The sequence below is a fragment of the Corvus brachyrhynchos genome, unplaced genomic scaffold (genome assembly GCF_000691975.1).
Source record: "Corvus brachyrhynchos isolate BGI_N302 unplaced genomic scaffold, ASM69197v1 scaffold223, whole genome shotgun sequence".
In the NCBI taxonomy this organism is placed as follows: domain Eukaryota; kingdom Metazoa; phylum Chordata; class Aves; order Passeriformes; family Corvidae; genus Corvus; species Corvus brachyrhynchos.
Genome location: NW_008237174.1, coordinates 2,053,519 through 2,073,354, shown reverse-complemented (window position 1 = coordinate 2,073,354; position 19,836 = coordinate 2,053,519). Strand labels below are relative to the sequence as shown.

The 19,836-nt window shown below is 42.7% G+C and overlaps 1 protein-coding gene across 2 annotated transcripts in view; it reads left to right on the top strand.

The window, feature by feature from the left end:
- The first annotated feature begins 11,800 nt into the window (after positions 1-11,800).
- AMER3 (APC membrane recruitment protein 3) overlaps positions 11,801-19,836 on the top strand; it is a 41,884-nt gene continuing 33,848 nt past the window's right edge. For both annotated transcript variants that reach the window (XM_017728792.1, XM_017728793.1), the window contains exons 1-2: positions 11,801-11,917; positions 18,707-19,825. In XM_017728792.1, coding sequence (XP_017584281.1) covers positions 18,728-19,825 — 1,098 coding nt within the window. In that variant the 5' untranslated portion in view covers positions 11,801-11,917; positions 18,707-18,727. The remainder of the gene's footprint in view (positions 11,918-18,706; positions 19,826-19,836) is intronic.

Below are 19,836 nucleotides of genomic sequence, written 5' to 3'. Positions count from 1 at the left end.
CGTGGCACCATGGTACGACTTCTCTATTTTAATTAACTTGAGCCGGATGCCTTGTCAAGACTTAGCTGCTCTGATTTCTCATTATGTTATCATAATACCATTTAGCAGCACCACCCTTCTCAGCAAGGAAAACTAATTCCAGCCCCTTGAAGGCAATGTAGTGAGACACAGAGCACTCACCAAGGCCCACAGCAATATTTGGTCTCATTCTCGTTAACCTGCTGCATTTTCCTCCCAGTGAATGCACCAGTTCTACCTACTCACAAAAGCACACTTTGGGATATGTTTTCTTCTTTTGTTTTTGATAGTCATGATCACTTAATTTCAACTTTTAACCCCTCTGAGCACTGCTTGAATGCCAACCACATGTACCTTGTTAATAGCAGTTTTAATTTACTCATTGCCAGCCACAGTTGGTAGCACCCCACACCAGTGTTTGCCCTTTTCCTGCCAAGCAACTCATTACTTCAAATTGTCCTGAACCTATTTCATATTTGCAGCCATTTAAGACCTGAAGTCCATGAGTCACTTCACAAATGAGAAGGAAGACTTTTGCTTTTATATCCTTCCAAACCTTCAACACCTCAGACTCTGTCCCTTCCTCAGGCCTGTTTTCATCTCTTAAATTGGTGTATGATTGCTGCAGGTGCTGTGAGTTGCCATTTGTGCACAAAGCACCAAGTCAGCACCAGGGACCTGTTTCACGTGAACTCCTGGTCAGCTCCTTAGTGAAACTCCCTTTGTAAGCACCTGCACATCAGCAGAATCAGACAGTCTGTGCTACACATCCCCCCTCAGGCTCACATATCCAGCTTTGTAGTGGTTGTGTGACCCTAATGGGCAATGAGTTGTCCTCTGGGAATAAGGAGCACTGAAAAGGCTGCATGGAACTTGGAGCTCTTGGCAGGAAGATGAGACTTGTGTCAAGCATCCAGCAATTTAATGCTAGGCAGCATCAGCAAAATCCAAGGAAGGTGTAATTTGGACAAACAGCAGTGACTTGGAGGAACAAACACAAGGAAGTATTCTCTGTCACACTCCAAGGAAGATGCCTGCAGAAATGGCCTCCTGTGGGCTTGTCATAGGCCGAATAATCAGAAGGGATCTCTCGCAAAATCAACATTGAGGTTATTTAATGCAGTTCTTTAAATGTCAATAATGTTAGTTTACATCCTCTGAAAGTGTTCTGTGTTTTTCCACTCTTAGGAAACCCTGCCAGATGTAAATATTTTAAGCAGAACAGGTGCAAGAAGCCAACTGAGCAGGATGTAGTATCTCTGCTCTCTCTTTTGTCAATGAACATGTATGAGAGTCTCACAGCCTAAATTTTCAGGTCTCAGTTTGTTGTTTGTGAATGAAAAGCACATTTAACAGCCACTTCTATAGCTCCCACACACAAGAATACAGGATTTTAAGCATATATATTCAGGGTACAGGTTGACAGTAAAAAAAGACAAGGATTTTTAATGTAGGAAGGCTGCCCAGTTTCAGGAATTTAGATGACTTGAGCTTGCCCTACGTGAATTGTGGAAAAGAGGGTTTGTTGACAAAGCTCACAGTTTCTGAAAGTCAGAGCCAAGTTGTTTCCGTGTTCGCCAGGACACGCATCCAATGTTGGATGTGCAGGGCCATCTAGTGGGAAGTCTCTGTGTGCAACAGCAGCCCAAACAAACAGCGTTTCACAACAGCCTGAACAAAGGCATCTTTGGCTGTCACATCTCAGAAGTGCATTTTACGAGTTTTTCTCTCCAGACGGAATGCTTCCCTGCTGAGACAGTACAGCATCCCCAGGAGAGCCTGTGGAACAAGGAATCAAGCCTGTCTTGCTGCAGGATCCTGTGCTACAAAAGGGTGCATTTCCTAAAATTAATTTTTTTTGGCCAGTGACTTTGGGAAGATTTCTCAAAAAAAGGAAGCAACAACAACAAGACCCCCCAAACCCTAATTTTCAGTTTTTCTTCTCATTAATACAGGTGCAAAAAAGGCTCAGTGGCACTATCAGGCAGCACTGTGTGATGGAGCAGAAAGGCATTGGTTTATGTGTAACACTCCATCTCTGGTATTGGATTGAATTAAGCAGATAGGGGTGCTGGCTGGGACTCAGTAATTTTTCACAGAAATATCGAATGTTCTGAGTCAGATTCTCTGGTCAAATGACTGTGATAACCCAGGGAATGCTGGTGTCCCTTCAGATTAATTCCCACATCTGTGCAGTGAGGAGGGTGAGAAGTGGGGTTTACAGCATTTGCAGGGTTACCTATAAATTCCACTGTGAATCTGGAAAACAACTAGGTTTTCCAAAAGCATGGGAAAATCGCTCATATTTAAGTTTTTACCATTTTCTCATGTTTTATTTACTACTACATTAAAGCTTATAAAAGCATTGCTGCTTAACAAACAGGTCGTTCCCCCTCCCCCCCAATTTACATATGAAGTAATAGTTCAAGCCCTGTAACAAAGCATTCTTTTCTGGGACCTTGTTAATCAACTGCTTTTGCTAAGATGTTTACCTGCCAGCAATGCAGCTTTTCTGATTTCTAATTAAATTGGAGTTTCTTTTCCAGCCTTTTCCCCCCCATGGAGCCCCTTACACAACCTGTCTCTACCTAGTTTCATGAAACCTTTAAATAAAGGCAGTATTTTCTGAGGCCTCTCTCACTTTGTCAAGTTAGGCTAAGCCTGGCTAATACGTGTAGAAGTTCTTCAAAGGGAGGGGCAAGTAGGCAGGTACAAAGAACAAGATTTCATAAATCTTTCTGATCTGGAAATTAAGCTAAAAAGAAGCTACAATATTAAGATAAATGTTCCGGTTAAAAACTCTTTAAAGCTGTGCAACCAATTATTTCATTCCATGAAAGCTGACATTGACTATTTATTTCTTCTTTATTATTAAATTAAAGAACAATTATATTAAATAAGAATATGCAGAGTGTGAAAGTAGAGTTTGGACTGTTCTCTAACCAACCCACATCTTTCTTATAAGTACAGCAGTTAATATATTAGTACAAATTATGCCTAATTCAACCAGAAAATTGAAAAAGCCCAAAAAATTAATTGAAACAATAAATCCTCACATTCGCCTAAACATTTTTTTCTGCCTAGAAATATTTCCAATTAATTTTAAAAAATGACAGCTGTTCTTCTGACTCCTTTTGCCCACACTTTCCTCCTCTTCCTCTCTTACCCGAGTGCCCTGTGTATGCACTGCCCACAAAGCAGGGCGAGATCCAGAGGGACCCTGGAGCTGCTCTGGGACATCTTGCAGCGCTCGTGCGGCAGCCCCAGCCCCAAGAGCACGGAGGCCCCAGCTGGAGGTGCAGGAGCTGTGCCCCCTCCCCCTGCCTCCTGTCCTCGGTCCCTGCAGAGCTGGGCTGTCACCAGCGCATTCCCCACGGCTTGGGATGGGGGCTGAGCCCAGCCAATAATCCGCTGCTGGGCTGCTGAGAGCAGTGTCATTACTCCTGTTTGCTTCAGAAGTGGGTCTGGTGTCCCCCTCCTCACAGAAAGGGCTGATGACTGCCACAGTCTGACAGGCACATCACCTCCGCTGAAGGCTTTTGTTCACCTATGAACAGCCAAATGGGAGAACTCTGAAATAAAGCACACATTACCGATACGCTTGGACACTGAAGGGATGTGACAGGCCAGCACCTCGATAATCAGAACTTTAGTTCTGATATCACCTGGAAAAACAGCAGCACACATTAGGTAGATCAGGCAAAAAATTCACAACTTCAAATACCTGCTCAAGTGTCAAAAAAAGACCTTTAAGGGATAGGGAAAGCAATATTACAGTCAGTGAATCTTGAAGCCCTGATCAGAATGTCTTGGGGGCACGGTGCCAGGCACACAGACTCACCTGGGAGCCACTGCTGGGAAAGCAGGTGATTCCTGCCCACCTGGCTGCCCAATCCTCCCCTCACTGCCATTTGTGGGAAGAAGATCACTGCAGTTCACAGCTGGCCTCCTCCCTGACTCATGCTTCTCTGCATATTACATGGGCTCTTCCACTACTCAGGTATTTCAGCACCTTGTTATTTGAGATAATTTCTAATTACTGGGGCAATGCTTCCCAATCTGGAGTAGACTAACCTGAGTTTGATCCATGCTGGCATTAGGGAAAACATCTGTAAAGAGCCAAAGGCAGGGAAATCTGCCTGCTCCAGCCCTGTCTGGCACTCCTGTGACTGATTTGCAGGGCGTCCACCACAGACCCCCTCCCCTTCGAGTGAGGGGATGCAGCAACACGTCTTGTACAGAACTTCATACTAAAGCAACAAATGAGGAAAGCAAGGTCTGTCATCCTCATGCCATTTCTGTCTAAACACACGTACCTACATGTGAACCCAGACTTCATTCTTGACTGGGCAGCTCATTTAATGAGCTGAGGAAGAAGTTAACTCATTTTGTGGTGGGATTCTGTCCACTTTGGGATACCACTCTGTCAGTTCTAAAAGAACCAGGCTCTTTGAGACACTGCCAAGCTCCAAATAACTTCACAGCTATAACTGTGCAGTCAGCAGCACTCCCCACTTCACTCTCATACACCTCCCACTCAAATTCTGCAAACTCATCAGTCACCTGCTGCTTTTTTTTTCCCACAGCAAAATCCCAACATATCAAGGGCCTTGAAGCACCTTAAAGTGTCTGATTTTCAAGAAAAGTTAGACTCCTTGTTTCAAACCAGTTACATAGACACTTTTTTTGAAAGGTGCAGGTTCTGGAAGTGGATTTTAGGGCAAGAAATTTCCATCTCCAAGACCAGGCTGAATGGGGCTTTGAGCAATCTGGTCCAGTGAAAGATGTCCCTGACCATGGCAGGGGGGTTGGAATGAGATGATCTTTAAGGTACCTTCCAACCCAAACCATTCTATGTTTCTATAATCTCTGTATTAGAGTTCAAGAATAATTTCTGAATCTCTTTCCCAAAATCAAAGTGTCCTATTTCGCAGGCTTACCACCCTCCTCAACACACAGCAACAAAGAACAGAGCATCCACCCCACACTAACACAGCCTCACTTGCATGGTCCCACTGCGCTCGGCTCCAGGCTGTCTGTCCTCCCAGCAACTGTTCCCATCTCCCAGCCCTGCACTGGCACTCAGCTACTGGCTCAAAATGGCTTCTGCACATTTATTAGAGAAATGTGTTACAGATTAATGTGCTTGAGTCCCACCTAGGCCTATCAGCTGGCTCAGAAACATTAATAACCCCTCTGTGAAAAATCAAACTGCTGCGAGAGATTGTTTTGTTGGAGTGATGGCAGCAGCCAAAACCATGAAAGGATAAACCCAAAGAATAGTACTCAGCAAATCATCCCTCCCTAAATAGCCTGCCAGCTACAAGACACATAAAAGATCATATTTTAAAACTTGCTGGTAATTAGTGTAACTGCAAACCAAATGATGACCTTGGCATTGTCAATACTCATGATCCATTAATGGAGCATTTCGTCAGATGCTGAGTCCTTTCAGTTTCACTGCTTTATTTACTGTTACTGCAAAAATACATTAGTGGTCATATTTCACCACCAGAAGACCCTTGCTTGTAATGCCATACTCTACCACAAACATCATTTGGTGATCTTGAGGAACATAGAGGTTTCACCTTCCAGCTATGATGGCAACTCAGGCAGCAGCAGGCAGGAAGCTTCTGGAGTCGGCCACCACCACCCAGGATGTGGAAGGCAGGACAACAAGAGCAACCAACACTGCCAAGATTATCTCTAGGTCTGCTAGCCAACTGCATTTAAAACTGTGTGTTTTATTCTCTTCTAAGATTTACAGCTTGCCATTTCAAAATGAAATCTGGCCGTAACATTGCCCCTAACAACATAAATCAAACACACAGATTTATTTCAGAAATGTATGTTCCACCAAGTAAATCAAGCAGAAGCGTTGCTAACCGCATTGTTACCACCTGTACTGCTGGCAATTTCAAAGGCTTCATCTCTCATCCATCTTCCAAATGTTCTTTTGTTTGTCTGCATTTAAATACTGACTGGAAGACCAGTGGGATTTTACACACAGCACAGGGCTACATGTCACAGTTCACAAACTGGCTGTAGTGCTTGTTTTCCTCAAGGACCAACCACCTACACTCAGCCAAGAGGTTTCTTCCCTCAGAACAGGACTTGTGATTTGGTTCCTGGCCTCCACATGAGCCATGAGGACTCCTTTACAAGATCCTGTGACAGGTGTGTCTTCTGCAGTGTGAGCAAGCCAGCTTCTGTACAACGCACGGTTGTTTATTTCAGTGGGATATGAAATACAAGCATAGAAGCAGTGGAAGGGAGCAGTGAAAGAGAACAGTGAAAGGGAGCAGCGGCCTGTCCTGCTCACAACTCGATGTGCCACTGTCCCTCCATTTAGATCTGAGCCTGCTGTGTTATTGCATTCATCCTCACTCACTTCTTTCTTGTTTAAGCTGTTTTGCTTTTAGGCCTCCTTTGATCCCAACTTTATTGTTTGAAAGGCTGTCCCATGAGAGCCACTGAAAAAATTTCTGCCTCACTGATGGACTGTATGTATTATTTGAAGCTGTGTATCTGTGGCTACTTACACCTATATATCTCTTTTTTCGGCTTCCTGACTGAGTCTTTAACAAAGTCTTCAGAGCATTCGATGTATTCAGGCAGAGAGCAATATAAAATTAAGCAGGGAAACCAAGTCACACAAAACAGTAACAAAATATTTCCTATAACCTTCCCTCAAGGCATCACTACAGCATCTTCCCCAGCAGAAGCTGAGAAAATTTTGCTTATAGGTTGCTCTGGGATGGCTGTGGAATAGCACATTTTGCCATCCCCATGCTTTGTGCTGAATAGTTATTTTGCCTTTCAGACAGCAGTGCCTGCTAATGAAGTTCAATAAACTGGAGGTATTCTTGCCTCATCTGGACAGATGTCTATGACACACAGGCATATCTGGAAGGAAAAAGCTTCTGAAAATATGCCTTGTATTTAAACATTTCTGTATTCATGTCCCTGAGGTTTCTTGTCCCTCCCAGGTGTTGTCTCTGGTCTCTAGAGCCCTGGAGTTTTTCGTGATTTGGTAAAACAATTCTTTTGACATAGTTCTTCGTAGCATATAATGCAGCTAATTTTTCCACATTGATTTTAATAGACAAATATTTATTACTCAAGAGCTTTTTGTTTAAAGCAGAAAGCTTAAGGGCAGTCACTACTCCAACAGAAGCAGCTGGAGAAACATCTTCAATACTTTCTTTTCTTCCTCAAAAGCCCTTTAAATTCTTTGGGGCAACAAGCAGTTCACAATCAGTCATCCGCAGTCCCCAGGATAGCAATAATGAGACTGTGATCAGTCCCATTCCAAAGGCACTTGGCATTCCTTCCTGCCCCTGATGGCATCATTGGTGCAGCTGGGAGGCCTGGCTGGCAGGCAGGACAGCCAAGCGTTTTAATACCCTACCTGCTGCACCTCATCATGCCCTTGACTGCAAATAGGGCAACATCAGTGCCTCACAGGGAAGACAAGCAGGAGACGTTGAGGCAGAGCATCCTTGCAGAAATCTGTGGATGAAAATCTCTTTATTTCTTTTGCTAAGTACTGATGTTATTAACAGCAATTCACGATTCTAAAATTTGCAGCATACACTAGCTCACCAAGCAACTGAGAAGAGAGTAACAATTAACTTAATGAAAGCCCTGGGAAGGAGTCAGATAAGTAGCAAGGATTGCTCCCTTCCACCTAGGGCAGTCTCCTGCTAGCAATCTGGACAGAAAAAGCTCCATATCCCATTACCAATTCTCTTCAACATGCAAGCCCAAGAAATACTGATAAGAATCCATGAATAATTAAGTTTAACCTGATGTTAGCAGAAACTGGATTGGGGATTCATTAGTTCACTGGCAGGAAATACCCTGGATCAAATTCATTCTGTAAGCAATTCCTTGGAAACAAATAGAGCTAGCTCAGCAAACACTTTTGTTCTGAGTCTCAGGGTTAAAGAATCTGCTACATTATTCCATGGCACAAAATTAAAAAATAGCATAGACTGCTTTTTGTGAATTGCTTATGCTAATAGTTGTCTTTAATCACTGGATGCAAACATTTCCTACCCACCATGAGGAGACTCAGGCTTCCATGTTCTGGGAGGCTGGGCCTGCTTCATCTAAAAACTCCCTCTTTGTTTTTCCACACTGCCCCTCATGAAGGTTTTCCTCCACCTTTCCCCAATCCTCCTCATACCAAGGATCTCTGCCACCCTACTCTTCCCTCGCCAGGGACTGTACATTCCTTAGTCCCTCTTCCTTCAAGGGCCCTCCTCCTACTCACCATGCCAAGGGCTGTGTGCATCTGCTGAACAGATGGCAGCTGTGCCATGTGCCCCTCATTTACAGGTTTTTGATTTCCCTTCCCTTTTATGCCCATCGATGCCCCAAACAATTCTGGATGGGCTGAATTATTCAGAATTAATCAGAGAGGATGATTAGGTTCTCCAATGGCCAACATTTTGAGCCAAGTTGATCAACAGCCATGGTGAAATAGCCTGAAATGAAGTGATAGCAAAAAAGGATAGTTGAGGGAACTGCAAGTTGAGGACTATTTAGGAAGTAAAAAAAGCTCTACTGTAATGCATGAGGGCTACCATGGATCAGCTGCTATTCAACATACTGTGCATTTAGCAGTGTGTGCAATGGCACTGTGATTTAAGTCAATGCAGGTTATGGCCATGGATGGCTGATGGATTTAAGCTACTTCCCATGAGGGAGGGAAATAAAAGGCGCTAAAGCTGGAAATTTCTGTCCATATGGGCATCCCAAAGTCAACATCCTAAAACCTGGAATTCTCTCATCATGGAAGATGCTTTACCTGAATCTCCAAGAACAATTTTGGGTATCTCATCCAGGTCTAGAGTGATCCCCTCTAACTTCTCCAGCAAAGGGACAAAAGGTCCCATTTGTTAGAAATGAGGACACTACATGAGAGCTTTCCCAGTTCCTGAGGAGCAGCAACAGACTGTTCTAGAGACTGCATGTATGGAAACTACCTGAAATGATGTTGGAGGTAAGAGCTCCTCCCTGTCCAGATTATTTTCTCCAATTCCTTGTTTATTGAACTTGATTTGAACATGAAGTAGGCTTTAAATGTAATTCTAAGTGCTCTCTGTTCCCTACATCCTTCTTCACATGGCATATTTGGGTATATCTTTTCTGATGTACCTTTACCTTTAATGCCTACACTTCAGAGTTCAGAAACTCAGCTCAGAAATTGTATGTGTGAATAACTTTCAAATAGAAAATCTAAGCTCCTAGTTTTGCTCAGACAGTACCAACACCAGCCTGGAATCAGCACCAGAATCACAGAATCATTAAGGGTGGAAGTAGACCTGTAAGACTATCCAGACCCACCGCTAACCCAGAACCACCACGATGTTCATGGCTAAAGCGTATCCCCAGGCGCCACATCTGCGTGCTTAATGTACACTTCCAGTGATGGGGACTCCACCACTGCCCTGGGCAGCCTGCTCCAATGCTTGACAACCCTTTTGGTGAAGAAATTTTTCCTAATATCTAATCTGAACCCTTCCCTGGCACAACTTGAGGCCATTTCCTCCTGTCCTGTCCTGTTCCTTGTTACCTGGAGGCAGGGTCCAATCCCCACCTGGCTGCAGCCTCCTTCAGGGAGTTTTAGAGAGTGAGAAGCTCCCCCTGAGCCTCCTTTTCTCCAGCCTAAACACCCCCAGCTCCCTCAGTTGCTCCTCACCAGACTTGTGCTCCAGCCCCTTCCCCAGCTCCATTCCCCTCTCTGGACACACTCCAGCCTCTCACCATTTTTCTTGAAGTGAGAGGCCCAAAATTAGTACTTGAGGTGTGGTCTCACCATTGTCCAGCACAGGGGGATGGTCACTGCCCTGGTCCTGCTGGCCACACTATTGCTGATACAAGCCAGGATGCCATTGGCCTTCTTGGCCACCTGGGCACAGGTGACAGCTGTGACCTCTGATTGATTCTCATGTCTATCAGCACTTCTAACATGCCTCGGTGTTACTTTGAGCAAAGAAGGACTTCAGCATTTTATGGGCCTTCTCTTTCCAAAACAAAGGGGAGGCTCTCAAAAGCAACATCACTGCAGAGCAATGAGGTACTACCTGAAAATTTGGTGGCTTTGTATACCCCTCATGAAGAAAGGTTCCTCCTATACTAACACAGATATCTCATGCAGAATAAAACCCATCAAATCTATTTCTAATTAATGTATTTCTTCTCACGATTGTTCTTAATCTACTTGCCAGAACTACTGGGATTCACCCACAGCTTGTTCTTTCCTCCCACCAGTCTCTTGGTGAAGTCACACAAAGGATTTCTACTTGTTGCAGGTTGGATTTAACCCGTTTTTTCCCCCCAAGGTGTAATTTTCCAGTCTCTACCATCAGGGGCACTTGAGTAGCTTACTGCCTGACACTCACAGCAGGAGTACTCTGTTCTGCCGGCTTTAAAGTTAACAGGCTGATTTTTCAGCTTTAGAAGCTTAGATGGCATAAAAGTTCAAGCTCCTTTCCTCCCCGTCTCCAAGATTCACCTAAAGCACACAGTGAAAAGGAAGATGAAAACAGGTAGCAGGTTAAGGCTTTTGTTCCCTTTCTGCTGTGATACAGAGACAGAAGAGATTAGCTCTCTGGCTGATGCACCTGCTCCAGTTGTGAGGGAATGCTCATTTTCAGTTCATGCAGAGCTGGAGATTTTCTAAATGCCTCCATGGATTGGACTTGTCTGAAGTTGCTCTGTCGCAGACATCCAAGAGCTGCCTGTTTGTTGCCTTAGAGCAGCTGAAGTAGCCCCTACATCAGGAGGGCATCTTCCCTGCAGATACACCAGTCTGCAACAACTGCTGTGTTATCCTGAGTGCAGCTCTAAAATGGAGCTCACATGAGAGCTACTGAAGTGGATTAAGCCACTGCTTCATGGCATACACTCTGGCTTTTAAGAGGCTCCTATCATGCCCTCAGCAGAGGTGTTTCAACAAGCAGGAAGAAGGCAGGGGGCTTGAGAGGCTGATGTAAAGGACTTAGATAGGAATTAATGGGACAATCAAGGTACAATCAGGTTGGGAGCCCTTCAGGAGAGAGAGCTGGGGGAAGGATGCCAGCTTCACACTTTTGTGAAATTAGAGCCCTCGTGTTTGTGATGGTAATAAACTCACCTATATAACAAAGAATGATGTTGTAACATCAGATGTTGCCTTCACTGCACACTGAAGCAGAAATTAGACTGACTGTAAGGAGAATTGGGTAAATGATTGTTGAAGGCAGTATGAGGCTAGCACCAGGCACTCCAGCCTTGGGCAGCTGAAATAGTCAGTCTTTCCCCTCACACCACTTTGCTCCCGCATGAAATCTCTTCCGACTCCAGTAACACAAGCTCTACAAAGGGTGGCACAGTCCAATAGCCTGCATACACTGCCAGTGAAGCATCACACTAACCTAAAACACATTCAGATCACTTTTCCTGAATCCTAGTCTGAAACAAAACAACATGTGAGAAGTGAAATTAATTTGGATGTATTCCTCCCTATTTAATAAGCAGTCATATAGAGAGAAACCAAAATGCTGGATCAGAAACTCCCGAGCTTACGTCCTGGGCTTTTATTCCTGAAGCAAAGAAGGCATTTCCATGGCACCAAGCAGATGGCTGAAATAAGCATCTTTCCTATATCAAGCTCCATGTGGAAGCTTAGGATCTATGTAAGGTATGAAAAAGCTACAAGCTGGAGGAATGAGGGGGTGGGGATGAAGGAAGAAGGAGGAGGAAAAGACAGGGGGGTGGAGAGTAACACTGGAGAGCAGCAGTGGTCCAGCCCCTCAGAATCTGAAAGCATCACCGGAGCCTCCGGATAAAGACCAGCTTCAGGAGCAAGGCTAGGAGACAGAGGATTTCTGCTCAGTAATAAAACATGGTGAGTAGGATTTTTGTGATCTGCCTCGCTTGTTCTGGTGCAATGGCATTTCTTTTGCTCTGAGACAGCAACTCTGAGTGACTATTATTTTGGGATGACTGTTTCTTTCTGAAGCATTGCTTTTTACCTCTTTCTCCATACATCTGACAAGCCTGTGCCTGTATTTATAAAAATGCACATCCTATCTCCTTTTAAAGCAATAAATTACTGAGGACAGCCAAAGCTGTCAGTATTAACACTTTGCTGTCTGGTACCAACAGGCTGCTGGTCAGGGCAAAAAAAAAAAAGCCCTGTTTCCTTCTCAGGTATGCAGTGGAAATTTCTGCTCTGCTGCCTTCTCTTAGCAATACAGCGATGATTCGGAAGCTTCCTGCGCAGGAATTAAAGCTGCCCTTTTACATGATGTAATTGGAACATTTCAAGCAGTTATGTTTCTTTCAGCCTCAGGTATAGAAGAAAACTGAGTGAGGGGTGCAGAGGTTTTGTCAGAGAAGGAGCCTCCTTTTGTCATGGTGTCAGCCTCTCTCTGCCCTGCCACACACCCCATGCGTGGCTGGGGGAAGCTGCGGGTGCCCTGGATGGGGTCGGGGGAAGCACTGGGTGCTGCTGTGTCCCCAGGGATCCCTCCTGTCAGCATGCAGCAGGACAGTGTGCTGGGAGTAGAAACGTGGTTAATTTTACTACGAAAAATCCTGAGCTCCACGAAACAGTTGTCAGGGCTTAAAGGAAGGTTCAGACTTCCCTATAGCACATTGCTAATAAGATTAAGCATTTAACTACACATCTTTCTAGTATTCTGCTGCGGAGTCTAAGATTTTACTTTGTGTGCTCAATGGAATGAGGGTTGAATTAAAAACAAACCAATGTGCTTTTCACTGGTTCTTCATGAGAAAGCCATTGCCTGACCTAAATGTATATGCAAATAATTAGGCATCCTGGGTTACCCAAGAGAGCCAAATGATTAAGGGGAATGATACAATACAGCCACTAACAATGATGAGAGGAGTACTCCTAAGGAGAGGCGTGATCTCAATGCAGGTTTGTGTGTCACACAGGCGTCTTTAAAAATAAACATTCTGCTGTTTCGTGAATCATGACTGTCCCTGATTACATCCTCCATCCTTTCCAACCTGTTCTTTTCTGCTTCCTAATGGAGATGAGATAGTAGCAGGGTAATCAGTTTAAGGGAGAAGATGAGCCCTGCTTTAAAATTCTCTTTGGTTTTTACCAGAAGAACTGTTATGTTTATTTGCTTACTAGAAACAGTGTTACAATAACTGCAGTGAGAACATCACTATTCTCTGGCAAGGAAGCCGTATTCTGCTTTGCAATTAAAAATCAAATTAACAGAATGGAATATATGTTCATGATTATTACTAAGTATTTCCATTATTAACTTCCATCTTCTGAAATAGAGAGTTAATGTTTTTGCCTGTAAATAAACAGTGTTATTCCAAAACTACCTCCCTCACACACTTTACTGGGAGCACCAGCTGTTCCTTATGTGCTGCTAATTGATTAGATACTAAACACTAAAAATTAGTGTTGTTCACTGACTTTAAAAGTAGCTATGGCTTTCACCACCTCATGCTTGCTTGTTTTTGCATTTTAGGACTTCCAACTGGTGGCCAGTAAAAATCCTCCTGAGGTTAAGAAATGGGAGAGCCTCCCAGAGTGCTCTGTTCTTTTCCCCTTTCCCATTACACAATTTATCAAGAAATATCTTTAAAAAATTTTCATCCTAAAATGCATGGATTTGAAGCATAATGTATGTCCATATACCCAAACCAGAGAGATGCTTTCGGGAAATTTATTATGCTACAATTTCTGATGGAAAAGCAGGGTAACATTTTCAAAGGTACCTCTGATACTCAGCATCTTAAGTCTGATTGATATGAAGCCACTTGTGGAGAAGGGATTTTGGACTCACTCCAAACTTGTATTCAAAAACATAAAAGCAGTACAAAGTGAGGTTTTCCCTTCTTTTTGAATTACAAGGCCTAAAAGACTATTCAGTGTTTATCAAATTCTTCATTTAATAAAGGGAAAATGCTTGGAGGGAGGTGAAATTCAGATGCCAAGTGACATGCAGAACTCTGCTTAACAAGAGACAGCAAGGCACCACCTCCACAACCTGCCAGTTGTAAGCGTGATCTAAATGTAAAGAAATCTAAATATAAAGAAAGAACAGTCCTATCTCCCCTTCAAAACCACTGTATTCTGAATTTTATGTATTTCTATCTCCAAGAGAGATAATTATACATAAATTACACATCAAATGAGCAAGTAAGAGAGGTCCAAGATGGATAGCTGAAAAGATTTTTAAGTAAATGAACCTCAATTATATTTTTTCCTACTTGAGCGAAGTTATTTTTGAACCAAACTTGCTGAAGCTGGAGACTTTATCTAAATTTCCTCTTTGTAATAGTATTACTTCTACCCATGCAACCTCACTGAAACAGATACTTCTACTTTCCCAGCAGGATGATATTCCTAGAATTACATGCAAGAGGACTGATATTTTACCTTTTCTTTGAAGATAACCTAAACAAACCTTTCTACTCTGTTATCAGCTAGCAAGATACAACTTTCACCCAGCCCAAAACACAAAGCAAGGCTCTCTCACATTCCACCACGGAGGGAAACTTGTAGATGGCTGGCAGAAAGTGTTGAGGGCCATGGGCAGAGGCAAATGTGACCCTTCTCTTTGACTCACATGACAGAGGCAATATCTGGACAGTTTGAATCCTGTCTCTACCCACTTTCCTAATGAATATCTAGCTCCACTGCACCCCTCTTTGGCCCTTGTATGTTGGCCTGGACTTAGGAAGGATTTAGGCTGTCTGAATATGGCTCTTATTAACGAGAACAGTTACCTAACTTAGACTTGTTCAGGTCCTCATAACCCAGAACCAGAAGCAATTGCTTTGACTGTCCTAAAATCAAGTCTCCTCAGCCCACAGGAGTGTATTCATCTTTCCATTCTAAAACTTTAATTTACTTTTAGATGAATCACAAACACAGTAAAACCTTCTGGTTTTATGAGAAGGCTGTCACACACCCTGCACAGATGGTATATGTTTGAGCATGAAGTATCTCTGCATTTTATGAGCAGTATTATCCAAATTTGAAAGAAAACCTTATTTCCATTCTAGTATAAGCCTCAAATCGGGTTCTAATTGCCTGCCTAGACACCTGTGAAATCCTAAAAGTGAGCAGCTGGTCTGATCAAGCCAGATAAAAAGTACTGTTTACTGTAGATGGGAAGCCTCAGTGCCGCTGCTGCACCAAATCTTATTGTAAAAGACAACTAAACATAGCCCAGTGTAAGATTCAAGGATGTCCTTTATTTAAAATCATTCCATAAGCAATTTTGCAGATAGTAAAAACCCATTAATTTGTTATTAATGAAGAAAACATTGAGACTCTCAGTACACTGACTGCTGGTTTCCACAGGTTTCTGTTCTTTACAGTGATTTTTAGTTGCAAATTGTATTTCCTTTGCAAAGGTGGAAATCAGGCCCTAGTATATCTTTTATCCCTGTCGAAGAGGCAATATACTGCAAGTCCAAGAGAAGAATAATTGAAAAGGAACAGAGACGGGCACTAGTGTAACCGAGTGCATGGGTCAATAAATCCCAGAAAAATGTACTATGTTTTAAATGCCTATAATAATATTTCATAGAATTTTGATTAGCTTTACACAACCACTGGAGGGTAACTTTCCCTTACAGCACTTTAATCTGTTTCTAACTTCACTGGTACAGCTTCTGGGGTTAGAGATAGAACTTGTGTCCCTGCAGAGACCAAAAAAAAAGGTATCATGGTATAATCCATTATAACCAGAAGGGCTAAAAGTATTAATAGATATAGAAAGAGAGAATCATCACATAAATATTTCTGGTCTGTTTTTGGAAAGAAGTTCATTGGTAGTTTATGTCACATGAGTATAAGGAGAAACCCAGAGTATGGGAAGTTACAAAACAGCAACTAAGATGAATGTTTTAAAAAATCTGCAGACTCTGGTAGTCTGCCCTGAAGAGCCCTCAAAGAAGTTGACTGAGGAGGTCCTGTCTTTCTTGTTGTTCATTTTAAATAACAATTTTAATGGGGAAGTTTTACAAAGATGTGACAGTCTTAGAATAAGCAGGATGACACAATGAACTAGATACGAGGTCTGGCATGAATCCTGAGGGAGTATTAGAGAAAGAATATATGGGAATAAATAGAGACATTAAATAATTAGAATATATACTTGGTGATTCTATCTATCTATCTATCTACTAGATATTAAAAAACCCAACAAACCAAACCACAAAACCCGCACAAAACCAAAACAACAGCTAACACTTTTTTCCTCATCAGAAGAAATGGAAAAGGTAGCACAGGCTACCATAAGTGTATCTTACATTATTATACTACAGATATTCTCAGTAAAAATGTTACTTGGGCCATTTTGGCTTTCATGTTAAAACTGTTCATCTAATCTATTAAAAAAAAAAAGATGGAAGAACAAGCCTTGAAATTTCTATACCCAGTTATCAAACTGGTCATCCATTGTGTTTCTTATCAAGGAGATACAATTCAGATCAAACATTACTTTATTCCAAAGATTAACTTATGTCATTCTAAATTCTTAGCTTTAATACATTTCATACTTGACAGTAAATAAATCCATCCCTGAAAGCCTTTTTAATGCATCTGCAGAAAAGTTCCCAAGTATGCAATATCCTACAAAAGTGACCTTTGCTTAATACTCAGAATGGGCAGAAACAGCTGCAGGACTTCAAAGAGTCCTACATAACATTGTTGTAAGGCTGGCACTTGCCAATGTCACAGACCTCTAAGGAGCTTCTTGGCAGCATCAGGAGCTTCCCACAGGGACATGGTACCTACTTCTGCCCTTGCAAAGGACTGAGATGTCAGACACTTTATTTCTGGGATATTAATAACTGGTCTTGCATCAGCTGTTTCTGATTGTTTTCTCCACCCTGCTGGAGTTCTGCACACTGAATTGCTTGTTGATCACACCTTGCTTTTCAGAAGAGGAGTGTAATCGTGTCCCAGTGACCTATTTCTAAATATGCAAAACAATTTTCCCGCAGCATCAGTGAACTCCAGATACCTGTCAGTGTAGTAAAATGTTTCCTGGCTTTCATTAAGGGTGTTCTGTAACATTCACATGTAGTGCCAAGTGCAAATAAATGTGCCAACATCTCAATCACACTGATAGACGCCCATCTATCACTACCCACCACGTTTTCCATCGCATGTCAAATATTCACACTTTGCCCTTACGTTCTCTACCTTTTGTCACTGACCTACATTTAGGTGTAAATATTGCTAATCACCTGCTAGTTTGCAGCTTCTGTAAGAAAGGGGCTGTCACTGATCTGCCTGCTGGAGAAATGCTCCCAAATACACAGTCCCGCATCTTGTGAGTTGCTGGTCAGAGTGTGGCTGTTCCAGCAAGGCCTGGCAACTGGAAAGCTTCTGGAGGCTACAGACAGCTGTTATAGTTCAAAATAGACTGAAGACTGCTTTAAGTTCTCTATTAGGAGTACAAAGGCTTGGCTTGGTGCTGAATTTAAAATCTCCTGTTCAGTGTCTCCAATTGTTTATTTATGTCTAACCAATCCAAAACAAGATAAATCATTAAATGAGGTTTCATTAAGGAGAGATTCAAGCATGCTCTTTCAAGAACAGGACTCTGAGTTATTGTGCTGCTTCCCACCAAGTAAAAATCTGGTTGCTCTGACAGCTTTTAGGTAGTGCTTACTTCGTCCCTGACCTACCTTTATGTAACTCCATTGACTTACTCAATATTCAAGTTGATGTATGACAGGAAAGGGTCAAATGTTTCTACAAAAGAACTGCCGGAAAACTGAAAGTGACATGGCTAAAATAATTAATGACTAATTAAATTAATGAAAACATAAAACAGGTTCAATACTAAACTATATAGGCAGAGCCTGAAATGGGCATTGATACAGGTACTAGAGTATTTTTAGAAACAGCTAATCAATGCACAGTGCAGATTCACTGTGGCGATTCCTCTGCGTGCTATACGGGTCTTTGTAAATTGGAGATGACACTTTTGTCATGACTAAAAATGATTTTCAATATGGCATTTTTGATTTTTGACAATAAAAGTAGCTGTGTAGAAAATGATACATTATGCTCAGGGGGAAGCAAAATCAGTAATTCAGTTTCTGCATGCTTCCAGGGTGGTACCAAGGTTTATGGATTTTCTATTCACAGATAAGAATTATTTTAATATAAAGTGAGTGTCATGTGTCAAAAGTTTGATCTGTTTTCTCAGGAGATTTTCCAACTTGGGATCTTTGTTCTCCTCTAAGGTATAGATGTATGAACTGCTGCCTCCCTGATGCACACATTTGCATGTTGAAGTTTTTCAGGCATTGCTTTTTGTTGATGCCTCTTCTACCTTCAGAACAGAACCTTTACCTTGTTAAAAGCCATCCTGAAGTCATAATCCTCAGTGCAAATCTGCGTATTTCTAACAGACAAAATGTTCTCTGAGCCTCAGCTACCAACCCATAATGTGCACTGTTTTCTCCTTGTTGGATCTTCCAGCCAACACACCCTTAGTTTCACTCAATCTGTTCCTCATGCAGTACCATGACTCAATGATGGAAATGTCTGGTGACAGACAAGCTCAATTTTTTGGTGCTTAATATTCCTTCCTTTGTTCTCCAGTTGCTTTCAAAATTTACAAGTGCTACCCACCAACCTCACAATGGTTGTGTTCTGCTGTTTTCTTTACAGAAACAGATGTGAGGAAGCAGTATGGAGCTCAAGAGAGGAAAGACTTTCATAAAATCCAGTGTACAACATGAGAAAGTGCCACCGGTGCATACAGCTCCTACCAACAAAGATGAGATGGGCAAAGACAAAAAGGCAGTTCTGGAGGGAAACCAAAGTGTGGCTGAAGTCCAGCTGGCATGTTTGGCCACACACAAGAACTACAGATTTTCTACCAGAGCAGCAAGGAATGGAGCTGGTGATCACAACCTGGAAAAATCATCTGGATCCTCCTACAAGCTCGTAAGGAAGAGTAAAACCCATGACTGTGTTACTGAGGCAGACAAAACAGAGCACTGCAGCCCCAGCAGCAGGGCTTGTGAAGAAGGATTTTTTGGAAAGGGCAAGGGCCGACTTGTCAATAGCATCAGCTTTACAGGGATGTCCAGCTCCAGCAGTAAGAAGGAGTGTGTGGTCAGCCCCAGCCAGTCTGCATGTAGCAGTCAGATGATAGATTACAGGAACTTTGTGCCACAGATGCCTTTTGTACCAGCTGTCGCAAAAACCATTCCCAGGAAGAGGATTTCCCTCAAGAGATCTAAGAAAGGGCTCAGAGATATATTTCACATAAGAAAAAATAAACCAGACAGCCTCTCATTTCTGGTGGAGAAGGACAAGAACCTGTCCTCTCCAGGCTGCAGGAGTGAGTTGTCTGGACGTCTTGCAAAGTATCTTTTCAAAACTGGAGAAACTTGTGCAGCTGATTGCTTGTCACAGGACTGCTCAGACAGTGAACTGCAGTCTGACTCCTCCTATGACTACTGCAATGCCCTGTGTGAAGATGTTGCCTCTCTGAAGAGCTTTGACTCCCTCACTGGCTGTGGGGAAATCTTTGCTGATGAGACTTCTGCTCATCTGGAGCTGGAGAACAGCAAAGACCTTCTGCTGAGGCGAAGCAAGCACAAAGACAGCCCTGGCATGGGCTCCTTCCAAGGAGGGGTGGAGCAGCTGGCCTCTCCTGGCCAGAATGAGACAGTGGAATTTGCAAAGTTTTGGGACAACATCAACAAATCAGTAAGGCTACATCAGAGTGCTCTGTTTGAAAAGAAGTTACTGAAGACACCTAGTTCTGACTTAGAAAAGGATAGAAATCA